At 42.0% G+C, this 17,616-nt stretch overlaps 1 protein-coding gene across 2 annotated transcripts in view; it reads left to right on the top strand.

Moving 5' to 3' along the window:
• The first annotated feature begins 13,444 nt into the window (after positions 1-13,444).
• Positions 13,445-17,616, top strand: part of Usp24 (ubiquitin specific peptidase 24) — a 124,935-nt gene continuing 120,763 nt past the window's right edge. Inside the window, exon 1 of one of the 2 annotated variants that reach the window (XM_048351409.1) lies at positions 13,445-14,104. In XM_048351409.1, the coding sequence (XP_048207366.1) occupies positions 13,784-14,104 (321 nt within the window). In that variant the 5' untranslated portion in view covers positions 13,445-13,783. The remainder of the gene's footprint in view (positions 14,105-17,616) is intronic. The other variant, XM_048351408.1, reaches the window with a different exon arrangement.

The raw sequence follows: 17,616 nt of genomic DNA, 5'->3' as shown, positions 1-17,616 counted from the left end.
TGGAAAATTAAAAGTACATCAAGCTGAGTGCTGGGGTCTCACCTAGCTACTCAAGAGGCTGAGATCTGAAGATCATAGTTCAAAACCAGCCTGGGCAGGAAAGTTTGTGAGACTTTTATCTCCAATTAACCACCAGAAAACCAGAAGTGGTGCTGTGGCCTAAAGTGGTAGAGTGTTAGCCTTGAGCTGAAGAGCTCAAGAACAGTGTCTATGTCCAGAGTCCAAGCCCCATGACCAACAAAAATAAAAGTACATCACAGACTTCCTTCAGATAGATTGGACATGAACTGCAAGTTGACAGAGAGGGCATCCCTATGTGCTTTTTTCCAAGCCATCAAGGACTTCTGGACTGACTGGCAATACCCAAAGCAAAGTTGGTCTGGGCTTCAAGAATAAGAAAAAAATCTAAAGCCAGGCACTGGTGGCTCATGCCTGTAATCTTAGCTACTTGGGAGGCAGGAGGCTAAGATCTAAGGATCGAGGTTTGAAGCCAACCCAGGTAAGAAAGTCTGTGAGACTCTTGTCTCCAATAAGTTATTCAGAAAAAAAAACTGGAAGTGGTGCTGTGGCTTAAGTGGTAGAGTGCTAGCTTTGAGCACAGAGGCTCAGGTCCTGCACCCAAGCCCTAAGTTCAAAGGACAGGCAAAAAAAGGTTTCTATTTCCTTCAGGGTTGGGTGGTAGTGTTACTAAGGAAGAAGAACTGGTCCTCTCTCTGAGGCAGGCCACACACCCTTTTCCCTGGAGTCTAGAACTTTCCTGGTGAGGGTCAAGAGGAAAAAAAGAGGAGAGAACTTTACTTTCATGGCCCAGTTAGCCAGCCAAGCAGGAGTTAGGAGTCACAAGAGGATCAGGAAACTATGGAAGTGGTAAGAGGGAAAATGAGGGGCAGGATGACAGAAGCCACAACATCAAAATTATATAAAAAGCCAAGAGTGAACCTGGACTCCCAGAGCAGAATTTCTGCCATTCCTGTCATTTTATGGTCATTGAGGGAAGGGAGGTATTATTGAGTGTCTACCATGAGCTAGTCCTAAAGATTTAGCAGTACGTTAACAAGCAGGCATACTCATTGCCCTCATGAAGTTTATAGTCTGGTATGGAAAATCAATCAATACTCAAGTTGTAATAAAATGGGATAGGCATAACAATAAGTAAACATATTACTTATATGCAACCTACTTTATTGTGTAGTAAGTTGGAATGAAGCAAGCATGGGACAATTATATCTGGAGAACTTGTTTAGCTCAGGTACAAATGGTCTTAATTTGGTGATGTCATAAGTTGGATAAATCCTTTCACCCATTCAATGTTTCTTTTTCTTGCAAATGAGGACAGACTAGATCACTATTATTTTGTTACTTATGCTCAAAAGAGTATTATTCTATTATTTATACTCAAATGAGTATTATTTATACTCAAAACATATAAATAATGGTAACATAATAATAACTCTGATTTGTTTTTAACAAAGACTCCCATAGCTGTAAGCCTTAGGTTAAAACTTAATGATCAATATGTAAAGCTTGGAGCTATAACATTTGTCACTGGCTACTGGACTGTTGGTATTCAATGTCTGGAGCAATCAGCTTCTTACTTCAACACCTAAGGCCATAAGTCTCTGGTTCTGAAAGCTTAAAGCCATAAAACTCTGGGTTTGGAAGCCCAAGGTGATCAGCTTAGGATCTAGAGTGACAGACAAAGTCTCAGCATTTAAGCCACTGGAGTTCATGATCATCAACACCAAGGAAGCTACTCTATGCCTATGTATAAATTAATCTGACTGAGCCAAGGACCTTCAGTGGCTATTTGTGACAATCCCTACTCCTATAGTGTTCTGAAGCCAACATAACATGTAGCAAAGAAGCTAGCTTGTGACTCTTCTATCTCAACAGACAGCATTTATTTGTTCATCAAAGTGTCACTATGACCAAGGAACACTAATTAGGTAATTACAGGAAATGATGAAAAGATTTGAGAGTGCTTAGTTAAACAAATTCTTTCCCAAGGGACTTTCCAGAGTTTTCCAGTCTTCTAATTTGCACCATGAATTTCCAAGTAAGCCAAGTAATATGACCACAAAACCCTATGCCATGAATACATGCTGAGAATTGCGCTTTACATGTCTAGTCAGTAGCTGTGCTGGGGCAAATGCTGCTGTGGTAAATTTGTTGTCATCCAGTTTCTTTCCTATTGGAGCAAAAAGTCTGATAGGTTTTTGCCCCAATTCTGACTATCACTAGCTAGGAGACCTAGAAAATGAATACTTGAGACTGAGGGTTTTTTTGTTTTTATTTGTAAGAGACAGTGTTAGAGTCTATTACACTTAAGAACATGTCCAACTTTGCAATTCTTTGTGGGACTGTAGAAGGTTCAGGAAGTACCAAAGAAAAATAAGGGCACTCTGGGCCTGTGAAGGTATTAATAAAAAGTGAGCTAAAATGAACAAGTCACTAGCTTAGCTTTTTGTAGATTTTATTCTAATATTGTAACATGAGTTATAAGGGATTAGCTTGACTTTCTTAAACAGGTTAATAACATTGAGGGTTTCTACATTTTAGGTTTATCTAAAACAAAAGTAAAGCCTTATAAAAACAAAAGGATCATTTGACTGAATTTTTCTGCAGAGATCCTTCAAGGCTTGAGAATCCTACCAATAAAGGTAGCAGAGTGGAGATTGTTGGGCATGGTGATACACACCTGTCATCTCAACTGCAAGGGAGGCATAGGTAAAAGAGTAACGAAGGCCAGCTCCAGGCAAAAAGTGTGAGACTCTTTCTGAAAAGGAACTAAAGGAAACAGGGATGGGGCATCACTCCAGTGTCACCTTCCTCGCAAGATGTAGTCCTAAATTTAAAATCTCGGGACTACCAAAAAGAGAGAGAGGGTGAGGGAAGACATAACTGTACTCCTACACAACAATATTGTGTTGCTTACTTTATTTCTTACTTCCAGTTTTACCAAGATAGCTGTGAACTTAATTCCCTTCTCCTTGGCTGTCTTTGACTAACAAACAGGAAATCTTCTCAAGATGCTGAGTAAGTATAAATGAAATAGTGAAGGAGGAAGTTCTTTGAAAACCCTGAAGCATTCACAAATATTTTATTTTGATTATTATTCATACCATTTAGTAAAGTGTAATTTTAGCTTTACCACAGACATGACTTCAGGCAAGCAATTCATAAGGTCCACCTTTCATATAAAATGAATGCAGTAATGGATGGGAAAGATTAACTAGAAAATGATGGTGGATGCCTTTGAAAATTGAGGGTCACTGCCATACTTACTAATTAATAGTAACCATACAATTGTGAAGTTATAAATAGCTCTGTATTGGAGCAGAACAGAGCGCTCTGCTACTTTTTCACTTGTTGCCACTTTGATTTAGTCCATTAGCTCCACTAACCTATAATTAGCCCAACACTCCGGAAAATTAATCTAGTCTGGTGACTCAACAGCAGGGAAATGAAACAGACTTCTAAATCATGTTAGAATTAAGCTGAAGCCGGAGGGCCAACTCTTGTTAATTCTGAATGAACAAAAAGTCTTGGACCCTTATTTTTTCGGCCAAATATAGGGGAATCCATCTTTCTACTTTCAATAATTGAATCTCAACACTGCCACCAAGATAAACCTATTTCTCAAAAGAATTCAAACCAGTTATAATACAGAGAAGATAATTACAGCTGTTACAGTATGACTGGATATGCTTTATAAGAATGTGGGTTTGGAGAAGCTAAGCCTCCAAGATACTGGAAAAATCTCTATCTCCTGGCAGAGGTTCTGGGGTCCACCTGAGCAGGAGGCATAGGGAGGCCAGGATGACATAGGAATCCTTTTGTTGCTGAGTATTATGATGCAGATTTTAAATGTCCCCCAAAGACCATCTGTTGAAGATATGGTCACCAGTTTGTCCCACTATTGGGAGGTGGTAGAAGTTTTAGTAGGTGGGGCTTAATGGAAGGAAGTGAAGTCACTGGAGAAGGGATATACCCTTAAAGGGGATAATGAGATCCCAGTCTCTTCCTCCCTTCCTTTTTGTTTTCAGGACACCAAGCGGTGGGAAGTTTTGATCCACCCCACCCTCTCTGCTATGATGCTCTGCCTCACCATATGAACAACACACAGTATCAATTGGATTTCTTTTTTCAGATTTTGGACATTTATTGAAAATTCTTAAAAGGATCTTCATCTTTGGGATAAGGAATTTAATTAATGGCTGGGGGTGGGGGGAAGAAAAGAATGAGGAGAAGGAGGAAAAAGGGGAAGAGGAAGGAAAGGAAGGAAGAGAAGGGTTCCTACCTATCTAGGCTAGATGGAATATTGTCAGCTATCTTCTACTCAACTCCTCTGTGTTCTACAGTCTCTCCCACATACTCCCATCTAGACTTCCTCCTTAAGGCAAATGTTGGTTGTCTTGTCTCCAAAGGATATTTTAAAATCACATGATTATTAGGCATAGTGCTATGCCCTTACTGTCCCAGCTACCTGGCAGGCTGAGGCTGAGGCAGAGGTTTGAAACCAGTTGACAACATAGTAAGAGCCCAGCTCAAAAAAGAAATAAAAATGCCCCACATGATTATCTCAGTAGATAAAGAAAAAGCATTTGATAAAATACAATAGCTCTTATGACTAAAAAAAACACTCAGAAGAAAAAGGAACAAATAAAAGAGAACTTCAACTCGATCTTGAACAGAAATAAAAAATTATGATATCGTATCTAATGTAAAAGACTAGATTTTTCTTTTCCCTACAAACAGAAACAAGACACTGAAGGCTGCTGTCACCATCTCTGTTCAACACCATGCTAGATGTTCTAACCAAGGTATGTAGGCAAGAAAAGTAAGAGCCATCCAGAGTAGAAAAAAGTAAGACCACATATATTCAGATAATAGAACCTTGTACATACAAAATCCTAAGGAACCAACCACCAAACAATAGGACAAGTATGGTTGCAAATTACATAATCCGTATACAAAACTCTATTATACTTTTATATAGTTGTCCAAAAATAAACCTAAAAAATAATTCCATGTACAAAGCAAGTAAAATATTTAGGAACAAATGTAGAAAAAGAAATATAATAAGACTTATATTTCTGAAAACCATAAGACATTAGTGAGAGAAATTAAAACCTAAATAAGTGGAAGATATCTGGTGTTCATGGCTTGAGTTATTATTACTATATTAATATTACATTTCTCTTCAAATTTATCTATAGAATCAATTTAATCTCTATGAAAATCCTAAAATACTTTTAGAAAGTAAGAAGCTGATTCTAAAATTCATACGTAATCCTATAGGGGTCCAGATGGCCAAAATAATTTGAAAAAGAAGAACAACCCTGGAAGACTCATACCAGTTTTTAAAACTTGCTAGTTTGTTCACTTTTTAGTAAGTGAACTTCCTAGTAAGGAACAATAATAAGACAGTGATACATATATATAATATTATATAATATATATTGCACAATATATATTATATATCTTATTATTATTATATATATATAATACAGATAGATGCCAGTAGAACAGTGAGATTCCAGAAATAAAGCCATATGTCTGTGGTCAGTTGGTATTTGACAAGAATGCAACTAAAATGACTAGGGAGCCATATGCAAAAGAGTGTAGTTATTTCACACTACAAATATGAACTCAAAGTGAATCAAACACCTAAAATTGTAAATCCCTTAGAAGAAAACATAAGCAAAAGGCTTAAAGTTGTTGGGCTTAGGAATGATTTGGGTATAACACCAAAAGTATAAGCACTAAAATAGAAAAATAGGTAAATTGGACCACAGCCAAACTTAAAACTTTTATGCTTCAAAAGACTATAAATGTTAAAAAGGACAACCATGGAATGGCAGATACTTTCAAATCACATATCTGGTAAGGGACTTGGATCAAAAACATAAAACATAAATAACCCAATTCCAATATGGCCAGTAGACTTGAGTAAAAATTTCTTTCCTCAAGGGCAAAAGAACAGATAATAAGCACTTGAAACAGATGCTTAACATGGCTAATCATCAGAGAAACTCAAATCAAAACCTCAACAAGATATTACTCCATAACCACTAAGATGGCTATAATTTCAAAGAGTCAATAAAACTAGAGAAGATGTGGTGAAATAAGAACCCTAATACACTGCTGGAAAGGAAAATAGTCATGCCATCTTGGAAAACATTTTGGCGGTTTCTCAACAAGTTAAACAGAGTTAACATTTGACTCAGTGATTTAATTCTAAGTACATACCCAAGAGAAATGTAAGCACATATCCACACAAAAACTTAAAAGTTTATAATGGCACCATTTATAATACCCCAAATATAGAAGTAACTCATGTCCATTATCAATAAATTTAAAAATGTAGTATACCCATTGTAATGCCATCTTATTCAGCCAAATGGAATGAAGCACTAACACATATTACAGGATGAGCAAAACATCAAAGACATGATAAGAACTCAGACTCAAAAGACTACATATGATGATTCCATTTTATATAAAGTTTTTAAAATATTTATTTATTAATTATTATTGTATTATTATTGGTCCTAGAGCTTGAACTCTGGGCCTGGGTACTGTCCCTGAGCTCTTCAGCTCAAGGATAGTGCTCTATCACTTGAGCCACAGCACCACTTCCAGTTTTCTGGTGGTTAATTGGCAATAAGTCTCATGGACTTTTCCTGCCCAGGAAGGCTTTGAACCACAGTCTTCAGATCTGAGGAGCCAGGATTACAGGCGTGAGCCAACAGTACCTGGCTATATAAAGGTTTATAATAAGAAAACCTATAGATACAGAAAATAGATTCATGACTGTTTAACTTTGAGGGGAAGGAATGGAGAGATAAAGGAATAACTAGTCTACAGTACCAGGGCTTGAACACAGGACCCTATGCACTCTCACTCAGCTTTCTTGCTTTTGGCTGGCTAGTGTCTCTACCACTTGAGCCATACCACAAGCCCAGCAAGCATTAAGAGGTTACAATTCCATAAGTCAGGTTATGAGAATAATGGCAGCCCAGCATTTCTTTCTTGTTAATTGGAGATGATATCTCACAGACTTTTCTGCTCAGACTGGCTTCAAACTTCATCCTTCTAAGTCTTAGCCTAGTAGCTAGGGTTACAGGCATGAGTCACTAACACCTGGTACACATATATAAGTATGTGTATATATATATGTGTGTGTATGTATGTATCTATATACATATTTATTGCATAGGGATTTGAATGCATCAAAATGACATGTTAAATATTTAATTGTGATTTTTTTTCTGAAACAAAACTCACCTGAACCCCTGTTGGCAAAGTATTGAGACAATGAATTACAGTCGTAACTGGGGCTCCCTCTATGTCCAGAGAGAAATTTATTTGGTTATAGGGGCTTATGAGGTAATAGCACTAAGAAGGGCCCACTGGTCTTTGCTCTACAATAGTTAAGACTCACTCTATGTGTGTAGATATAGTTCTTTGCTCTGTTAAATATCAGGTAATTGGGGAGGGGGAAGGGCAGACCAGAGAAGTGGGGCCCTCCCTGGCCATTGGTTCTCTGTGCCTACTTCCCGAGCACAATGAAGCAGCAGGGAACGACTCTTCCTCCTCCTCACAGAATTCCCCAAACAGAAACTTCTCAATTGTTTTTGGAAAATCTCCTTGTCTGTCAGGGCTTGCTTCTTTCACCCCTACCCTGAAGTCTTCTTATCTTCTTTTTTCCTTCTGAGATTTCTGCTTCCAGAAATAACAGATCTGCATGCTTAAGGTCATAACTATTGCTGAGAATAACCAGAACAGCCAGGTAGAATACTGGAAAGATCTATTTGAAGACACTGAAAAGCATCCAAGACAGTGAGAACTTGAAGAGTCAAATCTCAAAGAGAAAGAAAGTACAGACATTTGAGCCTATCATTTGACACAGCTTTCATGTATCTGGTGGTTCTTACCAGCAGCCTAGAGGCAGAGAGACTGAGCAGACTTTTGAGTAGTCCTACAGGGATGAGATGACAAAAACTGGGGATCAAAAGCCATGAAAGAGAATGTGCCCTGGTAAGCACTCTAAAATGTCATTAGATATAGTAACATGTTGCACTTAGTCCCCCAGTGAACTACATTACTCAGGACTTGGGCCTTTGAGTGATCCCCTTCACAGTGGCTGTGGATGTGACCATGTTAATCTTTTTTTAACCAACAGCATATCCACAAAGGTAACACAAAAAGGAATTTGATACGGGATTGTTTACTGGGCTGTTCTTTTTTTTTTTTTTTTTGGCCAGTCCTGGGCCTTGGACTCAGGGCCTGAGCACTGTCCCTGGCTTCTTCCCACTCAAGGCTAGCACTCTGCCACTTGAGCCACAGCGCCGCTTCTGGCCGTTTTCTGTATATGTGGTGCTGGGGAATCGAACCTAGGGCCTCGTGTATCCGAGGCAGGCACTCTTGCCACTAGGCTATATCCCCAGCCCTGGGCTGTTCTTTTGGTATTCTTCCTCTTAGGACCCAGCTTTCAGGCTTCAGGCAAGGTTATCCCAGTGGAGAGCTATACTACACAAAGAGGCTCTAGAGGATGGAGAAATCATGTGGAAGAGCACCAGAATGCTCCAGCCATGCTCTAAGTTGAATATTGCTTTATGAGTGGTTCCAGACAATGCTTAAGAATTAAGAAGTAAGACTACACCTAACTCATGGAATTACAAGAAATAACAAATCATAATCTAAAGTTATAAATATCAAGGTAGTTTGAGATAAAGCAATAGACAACACAGATGGGAATCCTAAAGAACCATAGGTGGTTCTTAAGATATAGATATGGAGGATCGTGGTTCCAGGTCTGGGTAAAAAGTTTGGAAGATCTCATCTCAACCAATAGCACAATGTCAAGCACCTCTCATCCCAGATGCAGTGTAAAACATAAATAGGATATTTGAGTCCAAGTTGACCTGAACAGAAATAAGCAGAGCAAGACTGGAGGCACAGCTCAAGTGGTAGAGACCTTGGTTGCATGCACAAGATACTGAGTTCAATCCCCAGTACCACCAAGCAAAAATACCCCCCAACCTCCCATCCCCAAATAACCAATAAAATGGTAGCATGCTTGCCTAGCATGAATGAAGCCATGAATTCAAATCCAAAAGAAGATGGAGCAGGGGGGAGGAAGAATCCTAGGTGGATAAAAAATAGGCTTTCCCTCATAAACACTGATATACATTTTAAACCAAAAACTGAATCCCTGATTGGATTAAGTAGTTCATCATCCCTACTTGTAACCACTGTGCTTACAGAATAGGAGAACTGAGAAGAGGGAAATCAGAAACAGAATCAAATCCATGGGATGTCACTTATGGGAAATTAGCCGCTGTGGCAAATATATTCAAGAAATTAAGAGAAAAGATAGTTTCGGCATAGATGTGGAATCCATAAAAAGAGTTAAAGTGAAATTAAAGAACTTAAACATATAATAACTAAAATTAAAAACTCAGTAAGTGGATTTAACAACAGATAAAATACAGCTGAAGACAGATTCTGTGACCTAGAAGAGAGGAAAGAAGTGTCTAGACTGAAGGAGAGTAACAAAAGAACAGAAAAATTTAAAGGAATATGCATATGAAACTGATGTGATTCCATGTAAAAGTCTCATGTGTGTATAACTAAAGTCCCAGAAGGAGAAGAGAGAGAAGGAAAAACAGTATTTGTCTTTTTTCCCCCCAATCCTGGGGCTTGGTCTCAGGGTCTGAGTACTGTCCCTGGCTTCATTCTGCTCAAAGCTAGCACTCTACCTCTTGAGCCACAGCGCCACTTCCAGCCTTTTCTGTTTATGTGTTGCTGAGGAATCGAACCCAAGGCTTCATACATGCTAGGTAAGCACTCTCCCACTAAGCCACATTCCCAGCCCTGAAACACAGTATTTGTAAAAAGTAATGAACAGCTGGGTATGATGATGTGCACCTGTAATCCCAGCACTTAGAAGGCTGAAGCAGGAAAATCTGAAATTCCAGACCAGTAGAGGCTACAGTGAGATCCTGTCTCAATAATAATGACCATCTGTACATCACATTTATAATAACAATAAAAATGATAACAATGACCAAGAATCTGCCAAGTTAATGAAAGATCTGGAGCAACAGATCCAAAAATGTCTACAAACTCCATTGGAGATAAACATAGAGAAAACCAAATTTACACATATGATAGGTAATCTACTACAATAAATAAAAAAAGGCAAAGACTGGCTGGGCATGTAGCTCAGTAGCTCTTTAAGTGCACTTACAGAGCAAGCACAAGGCCCTGGGTTCAATCTTTGACATTACAATAAACAAAAAAGAAAAGAAAAAAAGGGTGTCAAAGATTGTGTGTTATATATGAAAACAAAATTCAACTCTTTGTTTCAAAGTGGTTATCTGTGAAGGCTAGATTTAACTCCTAACTGGACTCTTTAACTGCACACTTCCTCCCTTGTAAACCACAGTTCATACTGCAGTTAGGTTGATCTTTCCAAAAGTTAAGTAACATCATATCTCTTCCATTCATAAATGACTTTGTGGCCTCTCATTACACCAGAACACAATTTGAACTCCTCATCATGGTTTACATGTCTCTCTTGGATCCAGGATTTTCTTAGCTTCCTTTTTCCTCTCATACCTTTCTAGAACTTTACACTCCACCCATATCCACAGGCTTTCAATTTCACTAAACAGCTTTATCCTCACCACAGGGTCTGCATAAAATCCTATTCCCCTCCTTTGGGACTACTTATTTCATATTCCCTTTCCTAGCTTGACTTTACTACTAAAGTTTAAATGTCTTTTCATTCCAGATTTCCTAGAATTGGTAACTTATCTCTAGAGAGCAAGAAATTTCCCCTTACATCCTGAAATTCTGCTATCAAAGCATCTATCAGATTTTATTACTTATCTCCCTTTATTGACCACAAATCTCCAAAGGACAGAAGCTGCATGTCATGCTCCTAAATGTCTCCCTTATCCTCAGCCAGACTCAAAATAGACACTCAATAAATAATTTAAAAATTATTATTATTATAATCCTCCATGTCTTGTCTTTAAGATAGTTCATCAAATCTCACTTCTGGTCCTAGCAATTTTTTTCTTTTCTTTCTCTCTCTCTTTTTTTTGGCCAGTCCTGGGCCTTGAACTCAGGGCCTGAGCACTGTCCCTGGTTTCTTTTTGCTCAAGGCTAGCACTCTGCCACTTGAGCCACAGCACCACTTCTGCACTTCTGGCCATTTTCTATATATGTGGTGCTGAGGAATTGAACCCAGGGCTTCATGTACATGAGGGAAGAACTCTTGCCACTAGGCAATATTCTCAGCCCAATTTTTTTCTTTTGAATTTTTTTCTTTAGAAGACATATGTGAAATGAATGTAATTTAAATTTTTTCTGGGTCCTTTTTAAAATGCCTTCTGGGTTTTACTGTAATAAAAGTAAGAATGTAGATTAAAAACTATGGATAACATATTCTGGATTTTACTGGAATAAAAACAAAATGTAAATGAGAAGTATGAATACTCATACCACAGAACTTATCCTTGTTCTCTTAACTCAGCAGGATTTAAAAGTGCTGGTTTGCTTTCTTACATACAAAAAAGTGTGATTGTACTGTTTGCATCCTCAAATGACACTGGCTTTTCAGTTACTCTAGGATCTGGTTCAAAAATGGCCTTCCTTGTATTTTTGTAGGCTTTGTGGCTCCTTTCCAGTTTTTATCACAGACTGTTTTTCTTTGCTTCCTCTTCTCAGCTAGTCCCAGCTTCCTCTGTCATGTTCCTTAAGCCTGCCACTGTTGATGAGTCTTTTTATGTGCCATCTAAATCAGCTGCCTCTGTCTCGTTAACTCTTAGACTATCTGGAATCATAGTGGTAAACAATTTTGTCTTTACCTGTTACTTTCTCTTGCCTTCTAATTTATCTGAGTTAGTCACTGAATTAACTCTTCAAACACAGGACAAATAATGCTGCTCTCATTTTTCCACCATCAAATGGTTTTTTCTGTTCTATCATTAGTGCCAAGGACAGAACCTGGCAAAGGGTAAATATTTGTTGAGTAAATCAAATACGGTGACATGTACTATATGATAGGCTGTTTGCCTCCAGTTGTATTACTTTTGTTCTTCATCCACATGTAAAGATGTAAAACTTCCCTGACACCTAAAGGATGGTAACACTTAATATTTTATTTCAACATCTACTTTGTAATCCATTTCAATTACAGGCATCCTTCTTTATCAGGTTTTTTTGTTTGTTTGTTGTAATGTTGTTCAGAAGTGGGAGGAATTCTTTTGTAATTTTCTTTCAGAAATTAAGATAGTCTACTTCCTTTAAGTATGAGGCCTAGCCTGGTCTTTAGTCTACAATTGTAGCTTTCAATTGAGGACAAACACAGTATAGTTGCTTAATTTAAGTGTAAATCTAGTAAAAATCACCCTCTAAATCAAATCTTTGGTGTTTATACATATGGGTGGCAAGTTATTAGGCCAGAAACCAGTCCTTGGGGCACAGGGAGAAAGATGCAAACAGAATGCAGAGGATAGTCCTGGGTATTGTCACTAATTTGGGCGTCAGGATCCGAAATAGGGCAGGATGAAGGCATTAGGAGATGTACTAAATTAGCAAGTATGCTTTGATAGAAGGAGCCCAGGGAAAAGCCTAGAAGCTTGAACTTGGAGGAAACTTAAGGACCATAAAATGGGCCCCAAAGACCAAGGCTGTGTTGGAAAGAGAAAGCGGGCTCTTAAAGGGAGGAAAGAATGCTGAAAAATAGAAGAAAAAAATCAGGGATGGGATGCTCAACCCCCCCCTCCCACCCCCTCCCACCACCAAGAGGAATCAATCTTGGGGTGGTTAGTCGTCAGCCCAGCTTGGGAGCAGAGGTCTAGAAGGTTCTGGATGAGGAAAGGGGCGGAACACAACGTGCACTTTTGGAGGATTTGCACGCAGGGCACGGGGATTTCGATGTGGGGTCGTTACGTGCATGCCTAAGTGCATGCCTCGGCCTAAGTCTAGTCAAGTTCGGCCAGGTTCGGCGGTCAGGTCCGGGAGGCCGGCGCGCACGCGCTGCGCCTCAGGCCGGCGCGGCACTGTGGCGGGGTGGAGGTGCACCCTGAGGGCGGAGCCGGGGGCCATCAGGAGGCACTGGGGTCCTCCAGGATGCAGGGGTGTCCCGGGCTACTCCGCTTCGGGAGCGGGTCCCGCAGGGCTCGGGGTGCGGGGTGGCTCGGGGGACCTGGGCGCAGCTCTGCGGGACGCTCGGCGTCGCTCGGGCCCCGCCCGTCCCGGGGGAACCTGTTGCCGGAGCGTTGGGCGGGCGCGGAGCGGGCCGGCGGTCTGACGGACTGACGGCCTCCCTCTCCCCGGGCACGGGCGGCGCGGCTTGCCCTTTCACCTCTGACACGCCCCGCCCCGCCCCGCTCCACGCGCCTTCACCAGCAACACCCAACCCAGCGCCCCCCGCCGGCCCTCGGCGCCCGGGAACGGCCCCGCGCCGCGGCTTCCGGGAACGGAGGCGCGGCCCCGTGCGAGAGGAGGAGAGGCCAACATGGCGGCGCGCAGGGCTGGGCCGGGCGGCCGCGCCTGAACGGCCCCTGGTACCGGCTCCGCTTCGGACGCCCGCGTCCGCACCCACCCTGGCTCGGCGGCCGCGGAGCACGCGGGACACGGAAACAGCAAACCGCTCGGCCACGGGGTAGGCGCCCAGGCCGCGGCGCGAGGCCCGCCAGGCCCGGCACCCGCCACCGCTTCGCTGCGGCTCGCCGGCCGGCGCGGCCCGGAGGCGCGAGCCATGGAATCGGAGGAGGAGCAGCACATGACCACGCTGCTGTGCATGGGCTTCTCGGACCCTGCCACTATCCGCAAGGCCCTGCGCCTGGCCAAGAATGACATCAACGAGGCCGTGGCGCTGCTCACCAACGAGCGGCCGGGCCTCGACTACGGCGGCTACGAGCCCATGGACAGCGGCGGCGGCCCCAGTCCGGGGCCCGGTGGCGGCCCGCGGGGCGATGGTAGTGGAGAGGGCAGCGGCTCCTCCCGCGGTGGGAGCACGGGCGGCGGCGGCGGCGGGTTCGATCCCCCGCCCGCCTACCACGAGGTGGTGGACGCAGAGGTAAGCTGGGGGCACCCCGACCCCTGCGGAGTGTCCCGCGGGGAGGGGACACACCCCACCGGGCATGGGGGTGGTGGTACATGTTAAACGGGGGTGCGGGGCCCCGAGGCCGAGAAGACCGGGCCGGCTTTGGGCAGCGTCAGAGGTCACCCGGCCGGGGTCAAGTGCGGGAGTGATCTTCGGGAGGGAACCGGAGCTGGGGGCTCGCGGTGCGGGGAGGTGTCCCCAGCTTCCAGCCTAGCACGCGGATGCAGTGGGCAAGGGTCATCCTGGGCAGGGTGGAGGGTCCGGGAGGACCCGCGTATCCGGCGTCACGAATGGCCCCCTAGGTGACCAGGTAGGTCGCAGATCTCGTGACCCCAGGCCGCAGCGGTAGATTGGGAAGCTATGGAAGGCAGCAGTTCAGTTAGGGAGAAAGTGGGTTGGTCCAGCCATACTAGTAGAGGCCTTTTCAGGCTAAGAGGAGCACTGTTGGGGTAAAGAATGGGGTTTGGGGCCCAGAGTCTGTAAGAGGTGTTGAGCAAGGTCTGAACTAAAGGGGAACTGGACAGGGCCTGGGATGATAGGAATTGATATTAGGTTGGGGAGGAGACGCACCCTGAGGAGTCTGGGTTGGAGGCATAAGGCTTTGCCAAAGATCAGGTATTGTGGCATGTCACTGGTATTAAATGTGCAAAGGTACCGAGGTAGGTAGGAGGCCTGTGCGGGAATGCGAGCTGAGGAGGGATGCCTGTGATGAGAACTGGAACTGGAGGATACAGCTACAACCCAGGCTGGGTGAGGGGCTAGCTAGTTATGGGAAGGAGAGGAAGTTAGCCTTTGGAGTGCCATTGTAGCAACTATGAGGGTGACACACGCACAGGGATAGAGCCAAGCATGGAGGGGGTGGAAAATGGGCCTGAGGAGGAGTCTGTTTAGGGGCTGCTGACTTTCATCAGACATCTCAAGTGTTAGTGGAGAAAACTAGGTTTCTTTAGTTTGGGGTGTAAGCAGGGATCTTGGGGAGAAGATAAGTTTATTAAAATGAGGGAAAAGCAACCAGAAAGAACAGTGCCTGTGATTGATTCCTTTGCAGAAAAATGACAGCTTGTGGCAGAAATTCTGTTCATATTTATTGAAAAATGCATTTTAGGGTCCAGGAGAGCAACCTGGCCTAACCACAGATTTCAAATTACTGGGTTTGTGTTTTCATAAAAATGAACCTAAGCATGGAAGAGTTTCCTAAGCAGTGTAATGTCTTTTAACTATGTTTTTGTAGTGGTTGCTTAGGCTGAAGGAGATTAGGAAAGTAGGTGACACTTCAAAAAAACAAAACTCAAAACCTGGGCTTCTGCACAAGATTTTTTGGTTTCCAGGCTATCAACATACTTGGTTAGACTGGCCTCTGTTACCTTTCAACTCAGTTGTTTCATTGACTAGTAGATGGAAGAAAAAATACTTATAGTTTTGGAATGGTTAAAATATATTTGCATCATTAACTACATTTAAGTCACTTTAACGAAAGAGTCTCTCATTGTCAGTCCTTATTACGCCTTCCCTTGTTCTTGCCAGTTTTGACCCAGTTTTGAAATCAAGAAGAAAGCTGCAGCTTTTTCTGAAGGTGCTTGTGTATGTGTACAAAGCTCAATGTATCCTCATTATGTAAGAAATTTTTATTCTCTGTTACAATTAGTTCCTATGATTGAAACTCAAAAGTGCAGTGAACTATGTGGTGTTAGCATACTTCCTGTACTTAAATATGAAGAATTCTGAGTACCTTTTTGTGAGGCCAGTGGCAGATAGCATTTGGTTTCAGGTAACTAAGGAATCTCTATCTTTTTGAACTTGTGTCAAATCTTTCATTTTTCCTGACTTGTGGGTTTGACATGAGGGCACCTGCACTTTTTACTTTTGAAAACTCAAGAGTGGATGCTTTGGGTCTGGTTTTACCCATGAGGCATTATCAGTAGGAGTGTAGGCTAAACTCTTCCCTGGCATGCAGAAACCTGGTGAGTGTTTCACCTAAGTTTTTCATGCATGCACCCATGAGGCTTGTGCATCCTTATTATAAATTGTAGGGAACTGAAACTGTTGAATGCTTACAATATGTCAGGCTCTGTATTAGACGCTTTATACATTTTATTAATTGTCTGTGAGATAGTATATCATCATTTTAAAGATTTGATGAATATGACCAGTAGCAAACTAAATTTGAACTCAGGTTTCTGATGTCAAAAGCCAGTGTGCTCTGCTTCACTTAAAGTTTTACAGTTGAATTCTCTTGGTGGAGGGAAGGATAACAAGGAAAAACCAAGGAAAAGAAACACATTTTGAGGTTATACTGCAATTTGAAGAATGATGTGCCAAGCACTAAGTCAAGTAACTAGAAAAATGAAAAGAGATTAAATAAATGGAGATTAAATAAATGGAGGATCGGATATTTTTAAAGCAGAAGACTTTAGAAATTAATAGTTGTACCAATACAACTTTCTAGGCCACCAAGATGAAATGGCTTGTCTCTGCTCAAACTCAGGCCTCTCACTGTTGGGACCAGGACTGTTTCTCCCTGCCAGCTGCTTCTCTCTCAAAGGAAAAAGGAACAGCATGCTGAAGTGGATTCTAGGGAAAGAAGAGTAAAGAACAGGGCATTGTCAACTAGTGTGTAATTCACTCTTTATTTCTAAAGCTTGAGTACGGAACAAAGTATATACATTTCTATTTTCTGCATAGAAAATCTTAGTTTTAGTGTTCTAAATATATCTGAGACTATATGGAATAAAATTTAATTAAGAAAAATGAGGTCTGAGGATGTAGCTCATCATAGGTCAAGTACCTAGCATGCACAAGGCCCTTGATTTGGTCCCTAGCATGAAAAAAAGTGGAAAGAAAAGGTAAAGAAGTTTATATGTGTGGCTTGGGGACAGAACATTCCCTCACTCAGTAAGCATCCACATCCCAGGGGCAGGGAGTAAAGAGGCAAACAACATAGAATTTACATTCAAGTGGAGCTGAATCTAGAGCTCTCATTTTGTAAGAAGTGAGTGACTTCTCAAGGTCATGTGGCTAGAATCAGTAATTTGGGGCCTTGCTATAATTATGATTTTGTTCAAAATTGAAAAGTAAAAGTTAACTTTTGCCTCAGGAGAAGCAAGGAAATTGTGAGTAGAGACCCAGATGAAAACACATAACTGCATAGAAAGCTAACTTTTATTAGCTGTGTAAAGAAAGGTACGGCTTTGTAGAAAAGTTGCATTGGATTCTTACTAGGATAGTTGAAAATGTGTTGTTTACGTGTAGTGCTTGGTCCCTTTGGTCCCTTGGGTGTGTCTGAAAGAGACTTTGAGAAGCTCCCCGATGTTGTTTTTGAAGAACATTTCTTCAAAACCATTCCATGGCAGGTAGGAGTCAGTTCTGTCATTACAGAGCTTGAGCTCTCACAGCTGTGGTGAATTGTTCCTCCTAATCTTTTTTTATTTGGATGCTTCTAGGGCTTGAACTCAGCCTGGGCACTGTTCCTGAGTTTTTGGGGCTTT

This window comes from Perognathus longimembris, chromosome 7, assembly GCF_023159225.1.
Source record: "Perognathus longimembris pacificus isolate PPM17 chromosome 7, ASM2315922v1, whole genome shotgun sequence".
NCBI classification, from domain to species: Eukaryota; Metazoa; Chordata; class Mammalia; order Rodentia; family Heteromyidae; genus Perognathus; species Perognathus longimembris.
This window is presented reverse-complemented; position numbering and strand designations above follow the sequence as displayed.